The sequence below is a fragment of the Dendropsophus ebraccatus genome, chromosome 2, assembly GCF_027789765.1.
Source record: "Dendropsophus ebraccatus isolate aDenEbr1 chromosome 2, aDenEbr1.pat, whole genome shotgun sequence".
Taxonomy (NCBI): domain Eukaryota; kingdom Metazoa; phylum Chordata; class Amphibia; order Anura; family Hylidae; genus Dendropsophus; species Dendropsophus ebraccatus.
In genome coordinates this window covers 157,149,747-157,173,023 of record NC_091455.1, presented here as the reverse complement: position 1 = coordinate 157,173,023, position 23,277 = coordinate 157,149,747, and the positions used below count along the sequence as shown (strand labels likewise).

At 42.9% G+C, this 23,277-nt stretch overlaps 1 protein-coding gene across 1 annotated transcript in view; it reads left to right on the top strand.

Moving 5' to 3' along the window:
- The first annotated feature begins 1,589 nt into the window (after positions 1-1,589).
- Positions 1,590-23,277, top strand: part of SLC9A3 (solute carrier family 9 member A3) — a 117,077-nt gene continuing 95,389 nt past the window's right edge. Inside the window, exon 1 of the mRNA XM_069960376.1 lies at positions 1,590-1,959. Within this exon, the coding sequence (XP_069816477.1) occupies positions 1,734-1,959 (226 nt within the window). The 5' untranslated portion in view covers positions 1,590-1,733. The remainder of the gene's footprint in view (positions 1,960-23,277) is intronic.

Here is a 23,277-nt window from a genome sequence, read left to right as displayed (position 1 = left end):
AAAACCAGAACGTTTGGTAAAATGTGTATCTCAGTTGGTGAAAGTAAGTAATTTTAGAACATAGATGACACATGCAGAGATTAAGCAGATCTTTGAATACAAAAAGGATTAAAGAGTGGGATGGATATTTTTGTGTTTTTAAACCTTTGGTAATTTCCTACACAATGTAATATAAATTGTATGGAAATGCATACAATGAATGGAAGACATATCCATTAGAAGCCTAATTCACACCATTGTATACAGTATATTGCATTGTATTGTTATATACAATATAGGATTTTATTAGTCGTGGGCATACAGTCATATGAGTGGGATTGTCAGTTTAGCCATTTGCTGAAGTAGCATTTAGTTTTTGTTTGTTTAGGATTTTTCTTATTAAAGAATGAAAATATGCAGGATGGTGAATATAGTAATCCAGCACACCTTCTAGTCAATTGAAACATAGGTTTATACAGAAGTGAGGACACAATATATACATGTTTTATAGTTGTGTAGCAGTTATTTTTTACCTCTATTTTTCATTTTACTGTAGTGAAATAAAATTTCAGTTTTTATGACTCTTTGAGCTATAACTAGTATGACATATACCAGGAATATGTACACCAGTGGCATGGTATTTTTAACAAGAAAGACTAAAGAATGAAAGTGTGACCAGGATCATTCCCGAGGAAGAAACCAACAATAAAATAAGGGGTGACAAGATAGCTCAGGGAATCCTGTATAAGTGGCATCATGAAGCCTTTATTCTAATAGAGTACACTGCCAGCAGGGAGAAACTCATGTAAGAGACTAGAACTTTCAGCTTTTCAGACTCTCTACACATAGGTGTGCAAATATCAGGATGTCTATTGAAGGGAAACTCTGGAGGAAGTGTGACCTACAGGGATTGACATCTCCCCCAAATAGAGGTGGACAGATTTACATGCTGAGCACTACAGGAGTTTAGTAGGAGATGTAACCTGATATATTGGCTGGGTTATTGGAGCAGGAGTGAACGCTGCCGTTAACCCATTGTGTAAGGGAAGTATAACTGCAGTATGAGCTAGTTCTGCGATACGTATGTAAAGGGTTTACCGAGTGTCCCATAAGAGAACTATATTCAATGAGACGTGCGTGTTCATTGCACGATGTCTGTGAGAAATTAGTTTTAAGCGATAACCTGGACATTTCTCAGTTATTATCAGCTCCCAGTATAACTGTGACACTGAGGTAATATTCTGTGAGAGAATGTAAGAGCACATATAGGATCACACGTTGTGTCAGGAGAGGAAGGGACAGTCACACGCTGTTATCTTCGCAGCTATATTTGAAATTACCTGTAGGGACATGTAACATATGAGGGACATTCAGTAAAAAGTCAGAAATGTCTCCGGTAAGTGTCAGCTACAGCTACACAGTACATCGTTCCTTTACTTAAGGTGAAACTTTACTTAAGGTGAAGAGACTGGGAGGGGCGGAGGTGGACCCTGGCTCCCGTGTACCATAAAAGGAGGACTGGGATGCCAGTCTGCACCTGTACCTAAAGCACCATAGGCGTTATTTCTTATGTAATGGAGCTTAGCAAAAGCTACTTGAGAAGCAATACCTTAGACCAGCAGGACTGATAAAGGAGGATTGATTGCATTGCCTTAGACACCATTAGTGACTGGCTGAAGAACTACTAGTATCCATAACCATCCGTACCAGAATCTAAGTATATTTGAAGTTTATTCTCCTTGCTGGCTAGAACCATGGAAAGGATTCCTATCTTTTTGGCAATAAGTTTGGCTTATCCATTACTCAGTGCAGCACTAGAAGTGAAAGACTACCAACGTGAATCTACCCATGAAGGTGGTGGTGGTGGCCATGTTGTAGAGGTACCTACCACTCTCCAGATTGTCACATTTAAATGGCATCATGTTCAAGAACCGTACATAATCGCTTTATGGATTCTCGTGGCAAGTTTGGCTAAAATCGGTGAGTCACATTTCCAGAACTCTTCAATTACATTTGTTCACTGTAAATATTTTAGGTGTTTTAAAGTTTTCCCATATTCTGTTATGAGGCCATATCTAGCGGCAGCTTCAGCTGGTCTCATAATCCTTACTTATTTGATGTTCACACATAGTATTTCTGTCAGTCTTTTTAACCAAAATCAGGAATGCAACAGACAGGGCAAAATTATAATGGGAAGAGTCACCCTGTTTCTGTGTTTTCAACACACTCCTGGTTTTGGTTGAAAAAAACGACTGACAGTAATGCTATATGTGTGAAGATATGTGTGAACATAGCCTAAACATGGTTAGCGCTATAATACTGTAATGAATGTTCCAGATGACGATTCAATAGTAAATTGTTAAATGATGGTATGATGGTAACATATTTCTATGAATTAGTATCTTCTTTATTGGTTGAATCCAAGTGAGGACTGTAGTAAGTACAAAAAAATCTAGGGGCAGATTTATCAAACTGGTGTGAAGTAGATTTGGCTTAGTTGCCCCTAGCCACCAATAAGATTCCACCTTTCATTTTTTAAGGAATCTGTGAAGGATGAAAAGTGGAATCTTATTGGTTGCCAGGGGCAGCTGAGCCAATTCTACTTTACACCAGTTTGATAAATCTCCCCCTTAGTTTTTATTTATTTGTAGCCTTTGGTGCTCTGATTCCAACACTTTTTCCTCCTAACTTTTAAGGGTAAAGTTTTGCTAATGAGTCTATATCTCAGGTCTGCCCAGCATGGAGGGGGCATAGTTACAATATTAGTTTTGTAATCAGTGCATTCAAGGTCACATAATGGTCTTTTCATTGTTATAATGATTACATCCGAGCATTTTGTTTACTATACATGTGGGGCAATAAAAATCCAAAATATTCCCTAATATTTCATCTGAGGGAATATCATATTGCGCAGTTTGCCTTGCTAACAAACATTTTGGTTATTAAAATGTCCTTTCACATTGTGGGCAAATCTTAATCTATGACCAGCTTTATTTGTAAATGAAATACAGTGAGCACCGTTTGTAAAATTGTCACCTATTGACATATTCTTAAGCCATACATTGTCTGTGAATTGCCGTACACATTGTTTTAGAGCATGCCATGAGTTTTTTAAGGAAAAAAAGAAATCTTTGCATGTCTATATGAATCTGGAAACATATGGAGCTACAGTATAGGCGTGCTGCCTTATCTTTTGCACAGAGTTGTCTCCTGTACAGTATGGTCATGTGCATGAGCCCTAGGATCCTCCTCTGATCCCTAGAAAATGCTGTTTAAGCTGTTCTTGGGATAAGGTAGTTTCACACAAAGCATTTTTTTCTATCCTTTTTCTGTCTTTACTTCAAGAAATCCAGATAGGTAAATGCCTGGAAAAAACAAATTATTTATATCTAGGAAAAAAAATTGCTATGACTAGATGTTAGCTGGAAGCCGACAGGGAAATATATAATACAATATGCACAGGGTCCTTAGTGCCCCCTGCAGTTATTCTTCACTTTGGATGGGTTTTGGGGTCATAGTTTAAAAAAAAAAGCCTGCATCATACTTAAAGGGAACCTGTCACCCCCATGCTGGGGCAGAGCCCGGCCGACCCTCCAGGGTCTGGTGGAGACCCTTATACTTACCCCGTGCACGAAGTTCCGCTCCTGGACCCGCTCCCGCCACCGAGATATCACCGTCGGAAGCCCAGCAAGTGTTCATCAGAGATGAGTCCGACACTCATAGAGAAGGACAGCTCCATTTATTCTCTATGAGCATCGGACTCATCTCTGATGAGCGCGCGCTGGGCTTCCAATGGCGATATCTCGGTGGCGGGAGCGGGTTCAGGAGCGGGACTTCGTGCATGGGGTAAGTATAAGGGTCTCCACCAGGGGGTCGGCCGGGCTCTGCCCCGGCACTGGGGTGGGGGGGGGAAGTCCTCTTTAATGCTGCTTTCACACATCACAATTTTTGGAAAATTGCCACTGCAGTTTTTGTGCCAAAACCAGAAGTGGATCCAACAGGATATTTTCCATCCCATTTGAATCCATTTCTGGCTCTGGCACAAAGACTGCAGTGCTACAGTGGCAATTTTCCAAATATCCGCTGTGTGTGGCATTTTCTCCCATCATTTTCATTTGTTTGTTTTTTTCTGCTGTGGGATGTTGCACTTTTTGTTGTTTTCTTTTATGGCATATTTTACAATCTTTATGGCAAATCCTGAACAACATAATTAAAATAAATCGCATAGCTTGGAACAGGAAACATGCAACAACTTGCATATATGTACTAAACACACTTTCTTAGAGAAAAAGCCACTGCGTCGCATTAAGGCTATAGTCTTTTTGTAGGCAAAATAACAGCCATTATTTGATAATAGCCGTAAACAATGATCATGAACATTAATGACATATGTTATGGTTAAATAACATCCGCTATTTTACAAACACTGGCACTTAATTTGCATAAAGTAGTTGTGTGAACATAGCCTAAAGGGTGATTTCAGCTTTTCCAGGAAATTACTAAATTGCTTTACCTTCGTTTGTGACATTTTTTCCCTCACTTTGGTGCCAGTTTTTCACCCAGTATGTACTGTTTTTTTCTTTTTTTTCCAAATTATGCCAGTGTGTATTGCTATGGCTTCTTGAACTTAAAGGGAACCTGTCACCCCCCGTGCCGGGGTGACAGGCTCCCGACCCCCCGTTAGAGACCCCTATACTTACCTCATCCCGCCGGGTCCCGCTTCTGGATTCGGTCGGGTCCCGGAGATCTCAGCCGCTGCAGCCCGGCGCGCGCGCTGACAGATGAGTCCAACGCTCATAGAGAATGACGGAGCGCTGGACTCTCCTGTCATTCTCTATGGGTGTTGGACTCATCTCTCAGCGCACGCGCCGGGCTGCAGCGGCTGAGATCTCCGGGACCCGACCGAATCCAGAAGCGGGACCCGGCGGGATGAGGTAAGTATAGGGGTCTCTAACGGGAGGTCGGGAGCCTGTCACCCCGGTACGGGGGGTGACAGGTTCCCTTTAAAGCTGGGGTAGTCCAGCGAAATTTTTTTTTCTTTCAAATCAACTGGTTTCAGAAAGTTATATTGATTTGTAAATGACTTCTATTTAAAAATCTCCAGTCTTCCTGTACTTATCAGCTGCTGTATGTCCTGTAGAAGTGGTGCATTCTTTCCAGTCTGAGGGCATGTGTACACTACAGAATCTGCAAGGATAACTTCCATCAGATTCCTCCACTCGCTCCCGCTTAAAGTTCCGCCCTTCCCATAGGCTCCATTCTATGCTCAGGCAGATTCCACCACCTGCCTAAAGAATTGACATGTCAATTCTTTGGGCGGACAGGGGTATCTGCCTGAGCATAGAATGGAGCCTATGGGACAGGTGGAACTTTACGTGGGAGAGCGCATGGAATCCACTGAAAGTTATCCGCTCGGATTCCGTAGTGTGCACATACCCTGACATAGTGCTCTCTGCTGACATGTCTGTCTGAGACAGGAACTGTACAGAGCAGTAGATTTTCCCCATAGAAAACTTCTCCTTCTGTGGAAAGTTCATATCTTGGATTGAAGTGTCAGCAGAGGGCACTGTCAGACTGGAAAGAATGCACCACTTCCAGCAGGACACACAGCAGCTGATAAGTATGGGAAAACTTGACATTTTTTGATAGAAGTGAATTACACATCTATATAACTTTGTGAAACCAGTTGACTTGAAAGAAAAAGATTTTTGCCGGAGTACCAATTTAAGCTCCCTTTAGCTATAACTGGAGCTTCAGTGAGTATTTTAATGGAATAGAACTGAAATGGCACTACTTTTCTGCATGGTTCTCCATCTCCCATTGAAGTCAATGGAAGTGGATTTTAAAAGCTGACCTAGCATGGTTTTGGCACTTTGTGAAAATGCCCATAGCCATTATCGTTTGAAAGCAGTTGAATAGTTAGGTGCAGAATACTCTGGTCTTGTGCATAGTCCAGTACAGCATTGACAAATACCATTTACCAGGAGACACCAGTCAGAAGTGATTTTCTTTTGAATTATGTTCTTTATTTTACAACACAACATATTTTATACCAGTAGATCCTGGTATTCAATAAGACCCACATTCCATATAAGGTGCATGTACAATCTTAATTACATTTGTCAACAAAAAGAATCTTCCAAGACAGTAAGGGCCCTATTTCATGGTACGATTAACATTCGCATAATCATTAACAATGAACGATTCAAACGAAAGACCTGAAATCGTTCACCCATTTACATGGAACAATAATTGTTACTTATCTTATCGTTGCTATGGCATTCGTCACTACTGCGAACGACCGAACGACGTCTTATTCAATCCTAACGATTTGCGAACGTGCAACGATAAAAATAGGTCCAGGTCTTAATAAACGATCAACGATTTCTTGTTCGGGCGTTAATCGTTAACTGCTATTTAACCGAACAATTATCGTTAAAATTTGAACGACTTAATGATAATCTGAATGATAATCGTTCCGTGGAATAGGGCCCTAACATTGTTCACACTATGTTTATTTTCATACGTATTTTTAGACAGACGTATTTTTCCCTCAAAATGACTGCTGTCTGAAAACAAACAGTTTATACAATGTTTTTTGAGGCAAAAATATGCCTGTATTTTTATAAATATGTCCATAAGTAAAGAACATGATCATTATTTATTTATTTATGGCTGTAATCGTCAAAATACGTCAGTATTTTCACCTCAAAAAACATTGCCTGAACACTAAACTACCGTTTATATTAATGTTTATTCATTTATTATTTTTATATGTTTTAATTGTTATGGGAAGGGGACTGAAGATTGCCTTCTCCTGTCACTTAAACTTAAACACTGTTTAAGGGGTTAATGACAGGCTGCAGCGCGATCATTGCTGCCTGTCATTAAAGGGGTTATCCAGTGAAAATCTTTTTCAAATCAACTGATATTAGAAACCTATATAGATTTGTAATTTACTTCTATTAAAAAATCTCAAGTCTTCCCATACTTATTAGCTCCTATATGTCATGCAGGAAATGTTGTTTTATTTTCAGTCTGACACAGTGCTCTCTGCTGACATCTCTGGCCTAAACAGGAACTGCCCAGAGCAGGAGAGGTTTTCTATGGGGATTCATATAAAACCGAGAGTTCCTGTCTCGGCCAGAGATGTCAGCAGAGAGCACTGTGTCAGACTAAAAAATGAAAACAACATTTCCTGCAGGGCATATAGTAGCTAATACGTATGGGAAGACTTGAGATTTTTAATACTAAAGAAAGAAAAAGATTTTTGCTGGACAACCCCTTTAAAGTGACTGTACCCTTAGGCACAGGCTGAAGCACTGGAAGCGGGCCGATCCACCCTTAGTGGGAGGAAACCCCAGCCCCTCTATGATAGGGTTCCATTGATTCTAATGGAGTCACGTCATGGAGGGGCTGGGGTTTCTTCCCACTGAGGGTGGGTCGGCCCGCTTCCAGTGCTTCAGCCTGGGCAGGGTGGTACAGTCACTTTAAGGGTGAGTGCCTGGCTGATGATAGTGAGCTCATGTTATAGCTCCATAGGAAATAATGGCATACCCGTACGCCCTAGGTCATCTAGGAGTTAAAGAGGTAGTGCGGTGCTAAGAAATTATTCACAAAATAACACACATTACAAAGTTATACAACTTTGTAATGTATGTTATGTATGTGAATCGCCCCCTTCCCCGTGTTCCCCCACCCCCGCACATGGACCCGGAAGTTTAGTGTACCATACATACCTGACGTACGTCGTCCCCGTCCCCAATCTTCTGTCAACGACGTAATCTTCGGGAGGCTGGCTGAATCGCATCCGCGTCATCAGCTGCTCAGCCGCGATTGGCGGAGCACAGTTATGCTCAGTCAATCGCGGCTGAGCAGCTGATGACGCCGCAGAGGGGGGCGGCATCAGGGACGGCTGTAGCGATTCGGCCGGCCTCACGAAGATTACGTAGTTGACAGAAGATCGGGGACAGGGACGACGTGTGTCAGGTATGTATGGTACACTACACTTCCGGGTCCACGTGCGGGGGTGGGGGAACACGGGGAAGGGGGTGATTCACATACATAACATACATTACAAAGTTGTATTACTTTGTAATGTGTGTTATTTTGTGAATAATTTCTTAGCGCCGCACTACCCCTTTTAATGTGACTTGTAAACACACATTTAGGCAATGTTCACAATGTCTTTTCGGCTTTATTTTTGGGCATTGTGAGAATATAGTCTCAGAATGTCTTCTTACAGTATATTATAGTAAGGCTATGTTTATACCCTGTATGAGACCGACCGTATGAGAATGGCCGGTCTCTGAAAAGATCATCCCGGCTGGTACTGCAGTACGGACCGGGTGATCTTTGCAGCCGCAGGGTTCTGATGCGGGCGCATCCATGCAGGCCTACATCAGAATTCTCCACAGCATACTATGGAGCAAGCATCCAGAGCCGTTCGCTCCATAGTGTGCACTGACATGGTTTTCTGCGACTGCTATTCAATGAATAGCGGCCGCAGAAAACTGACATGTCCGGCTGGACCATATACTATGTGTATAAGCTCTGGCTGGGATCCCACACACGACAAAGTAAGGTATATTTACGTAATAATCACGGCCGTTGTACAACGGCTTTGGTTTTACGAAAATATATGTTGTGTGAACATAGCCTTAACATGTTTTATTAGAGAAGTTTTTGAACTTTCAAAAGTTATCATGCTTTAAGGCCAGTTTCACACATACAAAATTGCATTGGATTTCACGCTGCGAGTTCTGCAGCGAAATCTGCCGCGATCCTCAGTCCTGTCATTTTCTTTAGGTTTACATATTCGGAGAGGATTTTTCATTCTGCTGCCAGTATGTAAAACCCTGTCCTACTTTACCCACCGAAGCCGGGCTAATACAGTACCTGTCTGGGCTCCTGCTTGCTGCTCAGGCTTTCTGGTGTCCTGCCGCAGCCACTGATTGGCAGTAGAATGTACAGCCACCGGCAATGACACTACAAAGTAATGCAGCGGATTGCAAAATCTGTATGTGTGAATGTATCCCTTAAAAAAAAAAAGACTTCCTGCATTTTGTTGCATTTTTTCCAGTACCGCTTCGTTTTAAAACACGACAAAAAAAAAAAAAAAAAAAAAGTAAATTGCAAACTTGCTTTATATCACATCTACTGTTGATTTCGATATTGAAAGTTATACTTTAAATGTTATACTTTAAGTGACACTTTAAATCAATGTTAAAACCATTCACTTTATTCTCCCTTTAGACCCCTGGGGTATGGTGCATTAGTGCCACTTAGACTAGAAAAGCTGAGTTACAAGTCAATGATACGTTGAGACTGGTAAAGTTGGAATTACTGCTCATAGACAATAAAGGGGATTAATCATCATGCGGTACTGGTGTACGCCACAAAAAGGGGTCTGATTCGCCCCTTTTCCATGGTGTACATGTCTCCCGCTCGCATAATCAGTGGGGGGCTTGGGGGGGGGGGGGGGGGGAGGTGCGCAATAAGGCGAGGAGGAGGCGTGGCCTCCTCCCGTGCCTGATTTATTAAGCTTTACGCCCTTTAAACCAGTCAAAGATCTACACAGATCTACACACAAAGCCAGCTGTACTAAGAGATGTGCACCTCTTAGTAAATCCGACGGGGGAAAAGGTAACAGGGCTTTATTTAAAGGGGAACTCCGGATAAGAAAAACTTCTTTTCTATTAAAAGTACATTAAAAGTTATATAGATGTGTCTACATAATGTATTACCATATCTGTGTGGCTCTGCCACACTGGTAGCTGATAGAAATCCAGGAAGTGAAAATAATGGCCTCTGTGCCAATCCACATTGTCTCCTGCTCCTTCTGCTATACCCCCTTAGGAGACAAATATTCCATGCCTCTGTCTCATATTGTGTGTGTTTGCTGAGATCAGGCTGATGATGCAGACAGGGGGCAAGCTGGATCCCCCAATCCCCTGAGTGATTCACCATCTCTGACCAGCCAGAAGCAAGTATGGCATTGATTTCTCTGACACTGTGCAGAAGTGTGCAGTGAAATTAGGGCTGTGTTCACATATGTAGGAGGGTCATTGCAGTACTGCAGCGTATTCACAAAAATAATGCAGTAACACAAGTAAATGATGCTAAATGGCAGAGAGGATCAGAGCCTTATTGTGGAGCTCAACTTCAAAGATAAAAGATGCTTGATCATAATATGTGCGTGGAAATGAAAAGAAAAGAAAAATTCAAAAAGTTCTTTACTTTATTTCAATATCAGCATTACAGGTAGAGAATACAGCGTGCTGTGTGGTGTTACAGGTAGAGAATACAGCGTGCTGTGTGGTGTTACAGGTAGAGAATACAGTGTGCTGTGTGGTGTTACAGGTTGAGAATACAGCGTGCTGTGTGGTGTTACCGGTAGAGAATACAGTGTAATGTGTGGTGTTACAGGTAGAGAATACAGCATGCTGTGTAGTGTTACAGGTAGAGAATACAGCATGCTGTGTGGTGTTACAGGTAGAGAATACAGTGTGGTGTTACAGGTAGAGAATACAGCGTGCTGTGTGGTGTTACAGGTAGAGAATACAGCGTGCTGTGTGGTGTTACCGGTAGAGAATACAGTGCGCTGTGTGGTGTTACAGGTAGAGAATACAGCGTGCTGTGTGGTGTTACAGGTAGAGAATACAGCATGCTGTGTAGTGTTACTGGTAGAGAATACAGTGTGCTGTGTGGTGTTACAGGTAGAGAATACAGCGTGCTGTGTGGTGTTACAGGTAGAGAATACAGTGTGCTGTGTGGTGTTACAGGTAGAGAATACAGCGTGCTGTGTGGTGTTACAGGTAGAGACTTTTTTTTCACATTCTGTATGAGTTAGGATGGGTTCACACTACGTTTTTGGCATCTTTTTTAGATCTGTTTTTGCAAAAAACAGATGGAAAAACGGATGCATTTGTGTGCATCCGTTTTGATCCATTGTTACAGTGACTTCCATTCTAAAAAAAGATCAAAACGCAACAGTTTTTTTTTTAATAAATTGTTTATTTTAAGATTTTCAAAATACAGAAAAAATAAACATTGTGTAGGCAAACATCATTGTATAAGGGTTCATCAATGAAACAAATTAAGTATAGCGGTGAATAAGGCGAAACAATGCTGTAAGATGGGGTCCATGACACGGTGACACCAGTAGGGGGTTATGAGAGAGGTCAAGGGGCCCAAAGGTCGCCTGTGTAAGTCCTGAAGGTGGTCACATCGTAAGGCCTTATTATGGTTACATCATCGAGTAAACCCATGGTAAGCAAATGTTAAGTGAGAAACCATTAAATCAGAAACGTAACAACACTGGGGGGGAGACAAGACAAGACATACAGATACAACTAGGAAACAATTAAACAGTAACATTGGTTACAGGAGTCTGACCGGGAGCGTGAAATTGTTCGTAATAAGTATCCCACAATGACCATATTTTTTTAAAGTGTTCCACCCTGCCTTCGGCCGATGCGGAAAGATATTCATTCCTCCGCACATCTTGTACTCTGTTGACCAACTCCACTGCGGATGGAATGAGGGTTTGCTTCCAGTATCTGGTCAATAAACACTTTGCCGCCGTTAACAGGTGTAAGAGCAGCCTGGCCGACCGTTTGCCCAAGTTCTTTGGGGGGACATTAAGGATATAAGTTAGGGGGTGTAGGGGTACATCCTGCTGGAGAACCACAGAGACTAGATTTCGGATACCCGACCAGTAGGGTCTCAGAACAGGGCAGTCCCAGAAAATGTGGGGCAGTGTCCCCTCGGAGGAGCAGCACCGCTAGCAAGTGGAAGGTGTTGAGGGGAATAGTCGGTGAAGAAGGGCGGGGGTGTGGTACCAGTGAAACACAATTTTGTATTGGTTCTCACGGTAAGCAATGCAGGAAGAGGATTTGGCCGCCTGGGACCAAATTATCTGCCAGAGGCCCTTAGAGATAGGTCTGTTAAGGTAAGCTTCCCATTTGGCCATGTAGGGGTGGGGTTGGTCGAGCTCCTCCGAGGGGGCATTGAGAATAGAGTATATGGACGATATTAATCCCCTGGTGAAGGGCGAGTTCCTACATAATAGTTCAAACATTGTGGGTTTAGCAAAAGGTCGGTGTCCAGTAATCACGGAAGCAAACAATGAGATCTGTGCATGAAAATCAGCCGCCCGAGGAGGGAGGCCGAACCGTTCCCTGAGGACTGAAAAGGGCAAGACCTTCCTGGAGAGGGGGCACGATACATCGGCGAAGTTAAACAAACGAGCCGTTTGCCAGGGCCATATGGTGTCCCGGTGGTAACTTCCCTGCACTAGGTCAGTATAGAGGAATGGTGTGAGAAGGGAAGGTTTGGATTTGAGGGAGAATAGTTTGTCACTCGCGAGCCAAATCTCTCTAGTGTGTCTCATCGGTCCTGGAAGCCAGGTCATCGTGCCCGAGTAACGGGGGGACCAAATCAGTTCGCTAGGGTGATGCAACAGTTTTTTTTAACATACACAAAAACGTGATCGACCACATTTTTGCGTACGTTAAAAAAAGGATGCGTTTTGATCATTTTTTTTTTTTTTTTTTATGGAAATCAATTAAAAAACAGATGCACACAAATGCATCCATTTTTCCATATGTTGTTTGCAAAAACGGATAAAAAAATGGATTTTAAAAACATAGTTTGAACCCAGCCCGGCCTTACAATTATAAACAGGACAGTAAAAATTAAATTGTGCCATATTCTATCAGGCTCTGTATGTCCATGGAAATTTCTCCTACAAACATTGCCTTTATGTAATGTTGGCTGTAGAGGCTTTGTGTCCTAATTTTTAACCATATTCCTGATTTCATTATGGTTAGTTAGGGTCCATTTACGCAGACAGATTATCTGCCAAAGATTTGAAGCCAAAACCAGGAATGGATTTGAAAAGAGGAGAAATCTCAGGCTTTCCTTTATGACCTGATCTTTGTTTTTAGCCTGTTTCTGGCTTTGGCTTCAAATCTTTGGCAGATAATCTGTCAGATAATCTTTCTGTGTAAATGGACCCTTAAACTAACTCATTATGGCCTTGAATTCTTATTCCTTGTAATTTGAGTTGTTTATACTTAATGGTGTGGAAGTAATTGTCCCGTTTTGTAAATGATTAAGGTTTATTGTTTATTACTATTGCATATATTATTTTTTAATTGCAGATAGAAAACTAGCTTTTAGATTGGGACTCGTTAACTAGCAATTAAAGTGAATCTGTCAGCAGCAATTCACCTCCCAAAGTGCTGGCACTGTTAGGCTATGATCCCACAATGTAAAAATAAGGGAAAATGGTTGTTATTTTTACATTGTGGTAACATAGCCTTATGGTGTTTACCTGGCAAATATCTGACAGATTATTGAAGCCAAAGCCAGGAATGAATTTGAAAAGAGGTGAAATTGGCTTCAATGATTTGTCAACTATGTAAACTCACCATTAGGCTGATGATTGCCTAATGTAATATGGCCCTTACTCAGTATGACAACATCAGTTCTGGAAATCACATGTAAGCCACAATTTGGCATATCAACAATGGGCCTGTATAGGAATGATTTTCGGTATACAGATGACCTAAATCCATGAATGATCCATTTCCAGTAATCTAGTACATCTAGATTACTGCAGAGGTGTAGCTAGCCTTTCCTGTATTTGGGGAAAATATTCAGTTTTGCACCCCCCCTCCCCCTTCAGAGTCAGTGCACATTGCCTGATTAAGAACATGCATAGCAGAGGGGGTGGGTGTGTGCATGGAGGCTGGCGCCCCCCCTAGCCGTGCGCCCGGGGCAGCTGTCCCCCCCTTGCTACGCCCCTGGATTACTGTATTAGAGAGGTACAAATAATGATTACTGTTATATGTAAAAAAGCTTCAAAAGTTATAGGGCTATTCCCATCTGAACTAAAACAGTTATACTTAGGGCTCATCCTGCTTAATATTTTAGCAAATACACTCATTTTGCAAACTTGCCTTCTCCTGATATGCCCATCCTTTTCATACCATTTTTGAAAGCTCTTTGTCTACCAAACACCACTCTGCTCTAACAGCAGTGGTCAAATTGATATACACTATACAGAATCTCAAGTCAAGTACTTGACAAAGACTCATGGTGAGTCGAAACGTCGTATTGCTTGTGAGCATAATAAAGTTCTGAAGGCTCTTTGGAAGATTGGATGCTGTTGGACTCTCTTGTTATTCCTATTTATACATCCACTTACTGAGATAGTGGGCTCCAGCGTGCCAATCAAAAGGGACCGCCTAGTGCTGCTGGATCTCCACTGATTGCTCAAAATGACGGATGTCATTTTAAACGGACCTCAAAAAACGTTGTGTTAACATAGACAGTTGTTGGAATAAAATTAAGCCAGAATGCAGCCCAGACTTGGAACCTTGTGTGTGTGGTGTGGCCAGTGTTGGAAGCTAAGGGTAGCTTCACACACACACACCGTATCGCAGTGAATTTTCTGCTGTGGATACTCAGCAGATACGCAGCAGATATGATGTAAATAACTGAACACAGCATCAAATCTGCACCATCAAATCTGCTGCTGATCTGCTGCGCATCGGTCGTATCATGTGTTAGCACCCTAATGGTGTGTTTACACAGAGAGATTTATAAAAAAAATCTGTCATATCTGTGTGTTTAAAAGGACCCTTATTTGTGTTGAGTTAACTTTCTGTGTTAAATTTGGTCAGGTTGGGCTTCTCTTCTCAAATCCACAGTTTGGTTTTAGTTATTGCAGTTAAAGGGGTTATCCAGCGCTACAAAAACATGGCCACTTTTCCCCCTACTGTTGTCTCCAGTTCAGGTGCGGTTTGCAATTAAGCTCCATTTACTTTAATGGAACTGAGTTTCAAAACCCCACCCAATCTGGAGACAACAGTAGGGGGAAAGTGGCCATGTTTTTGTAGCGCTGGATAACCCCTTTAAAGGGGGTATTCCCATCTCAACTAACAGTTAAATTTGTTGGGCTCATCAGGCTAAATATTTTTGCAAATACATTAATTAAGCAAACTTGTCTCCTTCTCCTGCTATGCCCTCTCTTTTTTTCTTCCCTTTGATAGCTCGTTGTTTAGGTTATCTATCTATCTATCTATCTATCTATCTATCTATCTATCTATCTATCTATCTATTTATCTATCTATCCCAGTGATAGAAACATAGATTGTCAGCAGAAAAAAAAAACTTGGTCCATTTAGTCTGCTCTTTTTTGTATTTCCCTTATTATCCTAGGATAGATATGTTTATCCCAGGCAGGTTTAGATTCTGTTGTTGTAGATTTACCAACCACTTATGCTGGACATTTTTTCAAAAACACTTCCCTTCTGAACCTTATTTAGTACTTTAACAAATGTAAAGGTTTTGATCATGCCCTACATTTTCTCTTCTTTCCTCCAGACTATACAGATTCAAATCCTTACAGGTAGTCCAGGAAAAATTCACTTTTCCCCCACCCAAAAAATCATTTTTTAGGCGAGGTCTTGAGCACTGGACACAGATGTGGTCTCACTAGCACTCTATACAGCGGGATCATAATCTCCCTCTTCCTACTGTTTACAACTCTAGCTATACAGCCCAGGATACAATTTGTTTTCCCCACCGCTTGGTTGCACTGGTAACTCATTTTAAGGGTACGTTCACACTTACCGGATCCGCAGTGTATTTTCCGCTGTGGATCCGCTGCGGATCCGCAGCAGATTTCATTTAAATAACTGAACACAGAATCAAATCAGCACCATCAAATGTGCTGGGGATCTGCTGCAGATCTGCTGCCGATCCTGTAGGTGTGAACGCACCCTAAGGCTGTCAGAAATCACTACTCCTAAATCCTTATTCCCTGCAGTCTTTGCCAACACAGAACGGCCAATGTGATACTTAGAGGATTCCTCTTCCCTAAGTGCACTATTTTACATTTGAAAACATCAAAATGCAGTTTCCATTATTTGGACCACAAAGCTAAATCAATTTTCCAGTCTTTTAGAACAAGTGGACGGTAACCTAGAAAACTAGCCATCAACAATGGGAGAGGGCATTTTAGGAGAAGTAGATAAGTTTGCTAAATGAATATAAGTGCAATAATATTTAGCTTCAGGAGCCATACACGTTTAACTACATCAGTTGAGATTGGAATAATCCTTTAAAAACCTGTAAACACGTTCAAGGAAGTAAAGAATTAAATTATGTATTACCTATTTATGTAATTATACAATACTAGAAAATGTACCCAGCGCTGCCCGGGTATAAAGTGTCAGTGTGTATAGGGGGTCCTGTATACTTGTAGTATAGAGTTGGTGAAGGTGCTGTATACCTGTAGTATAGAGTTGGTGGAGGTCTTGTATACCTGAAGTATATAGTTCGGGGGTCCTGTATATCTGTAGTATATAGTTGGTGGAGTTCCTGTATACCTGTAGTGTATAGTTTTGGGGTCCTGAATACCTGTAGTGTATAGTTTGGGGTTCTGTATACCTGTAGTATAGAGTTGGTGGAGGTGCTGTGGCAGTGTTATCCAGTCACAGTATGGTGGTATTGGTCAGGTCTGGTATGGCAGTGTTATCCAGTCACAGTATGGCGGTATTGGTCAGGTCTAGTGTGGCAGTGTTATCCAGTCACAGTATGGTGGTATTGGTCAGGTCTGGTATGGCAGTGTTATCCAGTCACAGTATGCCGGTATTGGTCAGGTCTGGTATGGCAGTGTTATCCAGTCACAGTGTGGCGGTATTGGTCAGGTGTGGTATGGCGGTGTTATCCAGTCACAGTATGGTGGTATTGGTCAGGTCTGGTATGGCAGTGTTATCCAGTCACAGTGTGGCGGTATTGGTCAGGTCTGGTATGGCGGTGTTATCCAGTCACAGTATGGTGGTATTGATCAGGTCTGGTATGGCAGTGTTATCCAGTCACAGTATGGTGGTATTGGTCAGGTCTGGTATGGCAGTGTTATCCAGTCACAGTATGGTGGTATTGGTCAGGTCTGGTATGGCAGATTCATCCAGTCACAGTGTGGCGGTATTGGTCAGGTCTGGTGTGGCGGTGTTTGGTATGGTATGACGGTGTTATCCAGTCACAGTATGGTGGTATTGGTCAGGTCTGGTATGGCAGTGTTATCCAGTCACAGTATGGTGGTATTGGTTAGGTCTGGTATGGCAATGTTATCCAGTCACAGTATGGTGGTATTGGTCAGGTCTGGTGTGGCAGTGTTATCCAGTCACAGTATGGCAGTATTGGTCAGGTCTTGTATGGAGGTGTTATCCAGCCACAGTATGGTGGTATTGGTCAGGTCTGGTATGGCAGTGTTATCCAGTCACAGTATGGTGGTATTGGTCAGGTCTGGTATGGCAGTGTTATCCAGTCACAGTGTGGCGGTATTGGTCAGGTCTGGTATGGAGGTGTTACCCAGTCACAGTATGGTGGAATTGGTTAGGTCTGGTATGGCGTTGTTATCCAGTCACAGTATGGTGGTATTGGTCGGGTCTGGTGTGGCAGTGTTATCCAGTCACAGTATGGTGGTATTGGTTAGGTCTGTTATGGAGGTGTTACCCAGTCACAGTATGGCGGTATTGGTCAGGTCTGGTATGGCAGGGTTATCCAGTCACAGTATGGTGGTATTGGTCAGGTCTGGAGGTGTTACCCAGTCACAGTATGGCGGTATTGGTCAGGTCTGGTGTGGCGGTGTTTGGTATGGTATGACGGTGTTATCCAGTCACAGTATGGTGGTATTGGTCAGGTCTGGTATGGCAGTGTTATCCAGTCACAGTATGGCGGTATTGGTCAGGTCTAGTGTGGCAGTGTTATCCAGTCACAGTATGGTGGTATTGGTCAGGTCTGGTATGGCAGTGTTATCCAGTCACAGTATGGTGGTATTGGTCAGGTCTGGTATGGCAGTGTTATCCAGTCACAGTGTGGCGGTATTGGTCAGGTCTGGTATGGCGGTGTTATCCAGTCACAGTATGGTGGTATTGATCAGGTCTGGTATGGCAGTGTTATCCAGTCACAGTATGGTGGTATTGGTCAGGTCTGGTATGGCGGTGTTATCCAGTCACAGTATGGCGGTATTGGTCAGGTCTGGTATGGCAGTGTTATCCAGTCACAGTATGGTGGTATTGGTCAGGTCTGGTATGGCAGATTCATCCAGTCACAGTGTGGCGGTATTGGTCAGGTCTGGTGTGGCGGTGTTTGGTATGGTATGACGGTGTTATCCAGTCACAGTATGGTGGTATTGGTCAGGTCTGGTATGGCAGTGTTATCCAGTCACAGTATGGTGGTATTGGTCAGGTCTGGTATGGCAGTGTTATCCAGTCACAGTATGGTGGTATTGGTCAGGTCTGGTGTGGCGGTGTTATCCAGTCACAGTATGGCGGTATTGGTCAGGTCTGATATGACAGTGTTATCCAGTCACAGTAAGGCGGTATTGGTCAGGTCTGGTGTGGCAGTGTTATCCAGTCACAGTATGGCAGTATTGGTCAGGTCTGGTATGGAGGTGTTATCCAGCCACAGTATGGTGGTATTGGTCAGGTCTGGTATGGCAGTGTTATCCAGTCACAGTATGGTAGTATTGGTCAGGTCTGGTATGGCAGTGTTATCCAGTCACAGTGTGGTGGTATTGGTCAGGTCTGGTATGGAGGTGTTACCCAGTCACAGTATGGTGGAATTGGTCAGGTCTGGTATGGCGTTGTTATCCAGTCACAGTATGGTGGTATTGGTCGGGTCTGGTGTGGCAGTGTTATCCAGTCACAGTATGGTGGTATTGGTTAGGTCTGTTATGGAGGTGTTACCCAGTCACAGTATGGCGGTATTGGTCAGGTCTGGTATGGCAGGGTTATCCAGTCACAGTATGGTGGTATTGGTCAGGTCTGGAGGTGTTACCCAGTCACAGTATGGCGGTATTGGTCAGGTCTGGTATGGCAGTGTTGTCCAGTCACAGTATGGTGGTATTGGTCAGGTGTGTTATGACAGTGTTATCCAGTCACAGTATGGTGGTATTGGTCAGGGCTGGTATGGCGGTGTTATCCAGTCACAGTATGGCGGTATTGGTCAAGTCTGGTGTGGCAGTGTTAAATGTGATGTCTGGAGCTATAACCTACCAATCCTGATGCTAATTGGTGAGTGAGGATGGGGTGTCCTCAGGTTTAGCGGTTATGGCAGCAGCAGCTGGTAATACTGCCCTATATACATGTGCTGTATAGTAGGAGTTAGGGGGTCCTGTATACCTGTAATGTCCTGTATACATGTACTGTATAGATGGAGTAGGGGGTCCTGTATACATGTACGGTATAGATAGAGTATGGGGTCCTGTATACATGTACTGTATAGATGGAGTAGGGGGCCCTGTATAAATGTACTATATAGATGGAGTAGGGGTCCCTTTGTACATGTACTGTATATATGGAGTAGGGGGCCCTGTATACATGTACTGTAAAGATGGAGTAGGGGGTCCTGTATACATGTACTGTATAGATGGAGTAGGGGACCCTGTATACATGTACTGTATAGATGGAGTAGGGGGCCCTGTATACATGTACTGTATAGATGGAGTAGGGGGCCCTGTATACATGTACTGTATAGATGGAGTAGGGGGCCCTGAATACATGTACTGTATAGATGGAGTAGGGGGTCTACCAGTTATTTCTGTGGATCTGTTTTGAGGCAGCTGCCCTAGCAACCATTCACATTCCAGCTCCCTGGGAAAGTAGTAATCCTATTGGTTGCTAAGGCTCCCAACTGCCAACTGCTGGGCAGCTGCAGCTAATTATATCACCTGTGTTTGCAGTGAGGAGAGTTTCCCATTCATTTCTATGGGGCGCCGCTTTCCCCCCTCCCCCTCCTCTCCTGTACATCTGGCAGGGACAAGACCTTCGCAATAACCTTCCCGGGCAGCCAATGTATCTGTGCCAAATTTGGGGTCAAACGGTTCAGGCATTTGGAAGTGTATTTGGGACAGACAGACAGACAGACTTTCATTTTTATTATATAGATTTCTATCAATTCTATCTAGTTTTTGATTTATTCTTTTGCACCTTCTTTTTTCTTTTGACAGTTTTATTTCTTTAACTCTTTCCTCTAGCACTTTTATTTGCGCTTCAAATATTTCATTTTCTGTACAATTTTGCTTAAAGTGTAACTGTCATGTTTTTTTTGTTTTTTTTTAGTACGAGCAAAAAGCCTCTTTCTGTACTCAAAAATCAATTTCCCAGCCTCCCTCCCCCCACTTCTTATCTGTGCATTATCAGGCAAATATGTCTTTATTATAGAGAAGTAAGTGAAGACTGGTTCTGCTGTGTCCATTATATCTTATGGAGGGGAGAGGGAGATGAGTGAGCAGTAAGAAGAGACATGAAGGTCAGCTGTTTGTAGACTGTCTGGGCACCTAAAACGCTGGACTCAGAGGTCAGAAAGGTCAGTGTTTATCTAGGAACTTGGTGAGAGAAGATTGCAGGGTGTTGTGCTGTGCAGAACTGATATTTCTCTTCTCCGTGCTCACTCACTCCTCTGGACCCCTCCCCTCTCCATGGACACAGAAATCCTGCTTCTTCAGAAGTGAGGTGGGAGGTAAAACAAACGAACAGTTTTTTGCAGGGGCGGACCCAGACTGCATAGGGTCCCTGTGCAAAAAATTTTCCTTGGCCCCCTTTGTTTCCCACCAACCTTTCCCACTTCAGGCACCCCTACCAAATGTTCTACAAAATACAAAAAAGGCAATTGGTGACTCACAGGTGACGTCTTTGATCTGAGGTGAAAGCTCTCAATTTCCTCTCCATCTGACCAAGACCACCATGATGATTTCTTCCAGCTACAATTCAGAACCTGCAAGACAAATATGTTAGGCTCCACACTTTCCCTTCAGCTTCCTTCCTTTTCTCATACTTACAGGCTCCCATACAGTAGTAATTCCACTACCTGGTGTCATGTGCAGTAAAGTGAGTAGATGGGATCCCCCATATAGTCATAACACTATCTTCTATGACCCCCCCATACCGTAATAACATCCCCTTCTTTGACCCCCCTATATAGTAATAAGGTGCCCTGCTGTGCCTTCCATATTGTAAAAATGCCCCCTGCTTTGCCATATATAGTAGTAATGCCCCCTGTTGTGACCCCCTATAGTAAGAGCAGGCTGAGACTCAGAGATAGCTCTACTGACTGACTGTATATACTGGTAGTTTGTGCCCATATGATGCAGCTGCACCCCATATCATACTACTACCCACTTCATTCTCCAGCCCTTCATCCTCCAGCCCTTCCATCCTCATACTACTCCCCCCTTCATCCTCCAGCCCCTCCATCATCATACTACTCCCCCCTTCATCCTCCTGCCCCTCCATCATCAGACTACTCCCCCCTTCATCCTCTTACCCCTCCATCATCAGACTAGTTCCCCTTCATCCTCCAGCCCCTCCATCATCATACTACTACCCCCTTCATCCTCCTCCTGCCCCTCCATCATCATACTACTCCCTCCTTCATCCTCCTGCCCCTCTATCATCCTACTACTACCCACTTCATTCTCCTGCCCTTCCATCATCATACTACTACCCCCTTCATCCTTCTGCCCTTCCATCATCATACTACTACCCCCTTCATCCTCCTGCCTCTCCATCATTATACTACTACCCCCTTCATCCTCCTCCTGCCCCTCCATCATCATACTACTCCCCCCTTCATCCCCCTTCCCCTCCATCATCATACTACTATCCACTTCATCCTCCTGTCTTTCCATCATCATGCTACTACCCACTTCATCCTCCTGTCCCTCCATCATCATACCAGTACCCCCTTCATCTGTATTTAAAACAAAAAAAGTTATACTTACCTCATCAGTATTGTTCCTCTAGTCCCCCATGAACCCATTCAGTAAGTGGGTATGAAAAAGATTAAACACACAGAGGTTTAATCCCTTAACAACCACGGGAGTATATTTAGGCCCTGAGGTCATTAATGGAGTTCAGAGGAGGGTCGCGCGGCGACCCCACTCTGGACCGCCGCGATCCCGGGTGCTTTATGCAGCCCAGGACCACGGCTATTAGCGGGCACGCTCTGATCGCCGTGCCCGCTAATTAGCTTTTTAAATGCAGCTGTCAAAGTTGACAGCTGCGTTTAAAAAGCTTGTTTTTGCTTCCCTGGTGTCTAGTGGGGGCATCTGAAGCCGGCCAGGGTCTGCGTCGTAATGACACTGATTCCGGCTTGGCATTCTATATGTGTGTTTTTGTAAAACTAAAAAACCCCACACAAATAAATACATTAAATAAATAGGTAAAATAAATGATCCCCCCTGAAACACATACATATATTTGGTATTGCAAATATTTGCTGTTATTTTAGAACAACGGCTGTTATATTGAAATAATGGCAGTTATTTACTGTTATATGGCGGCCATCCACTCAATTTCACCAGTGTGTGAACAGATCCTTTCTGTGTTTTTAATCCACTCCTGGTTTTGGTTGCAATACTGACTGAAATATACTGACTGAAATATACATATACTGACTGAAATATATGTAGTGTGAACGCAGCCTAAAAGAGATTTATCACAAAGCCTGCGCCACATTGTGCAAACAACAGCCATTGTTTAAAAAATAACAGCAGTTATAAAATGTGGCCATTTTTACATTGTGTGTACATAGCCTTAGGCTTTGTTCCCACAACATATTTATGCCCACTTAACATCTGTTATTTTATAACTGCTGCTACTTTACAAATGTGGCAGACATTCTGAAATAATGGCCCTTATTTGGCCTCAAGCCGCAAAAAAAAAAAACATTGTGGCAACATAGAAAGACAAGCAAACAACCTCCAACCACCAACACAGGTCTCCGGGCGCAGGTCCGACACAGGCAACCAAGAAGGTAAGTATCCGAACATAAATTGATTTATTGCAAAGACCCAATGCATTTCAAAACTGTACCTGTTCCTAAGTACACCTGGGCCACTATATCTACTACTTTTGTCCTCACAAAAAGATATGGAGAAAATAGAATATCAAGAAAGACTTGAACTAAATGTGTATAGTTTAGAGGAAAAAAGAGCAAAGGGACATGAACTAAACATTTAAATATGTTTAAGTTGTGTTCCTATCTCAGCTAATATTGTTATAGTTGTAGGGCTTGTCAAGTTAAATATTATTGTAAATACATTCATTTAGCAAACTTGCCTCCTTTTGATATGCTGCTCTTTACCCCCCATTGTCGCCAGCTTGTTGCCTAGGTTACAGACCCCCACACTTCTCTAAAAACAGTGATGTGTGTATATAGATACAGTATACATATTTTCAAATATTTACAGTATATTTATACATCTCTATGTATATT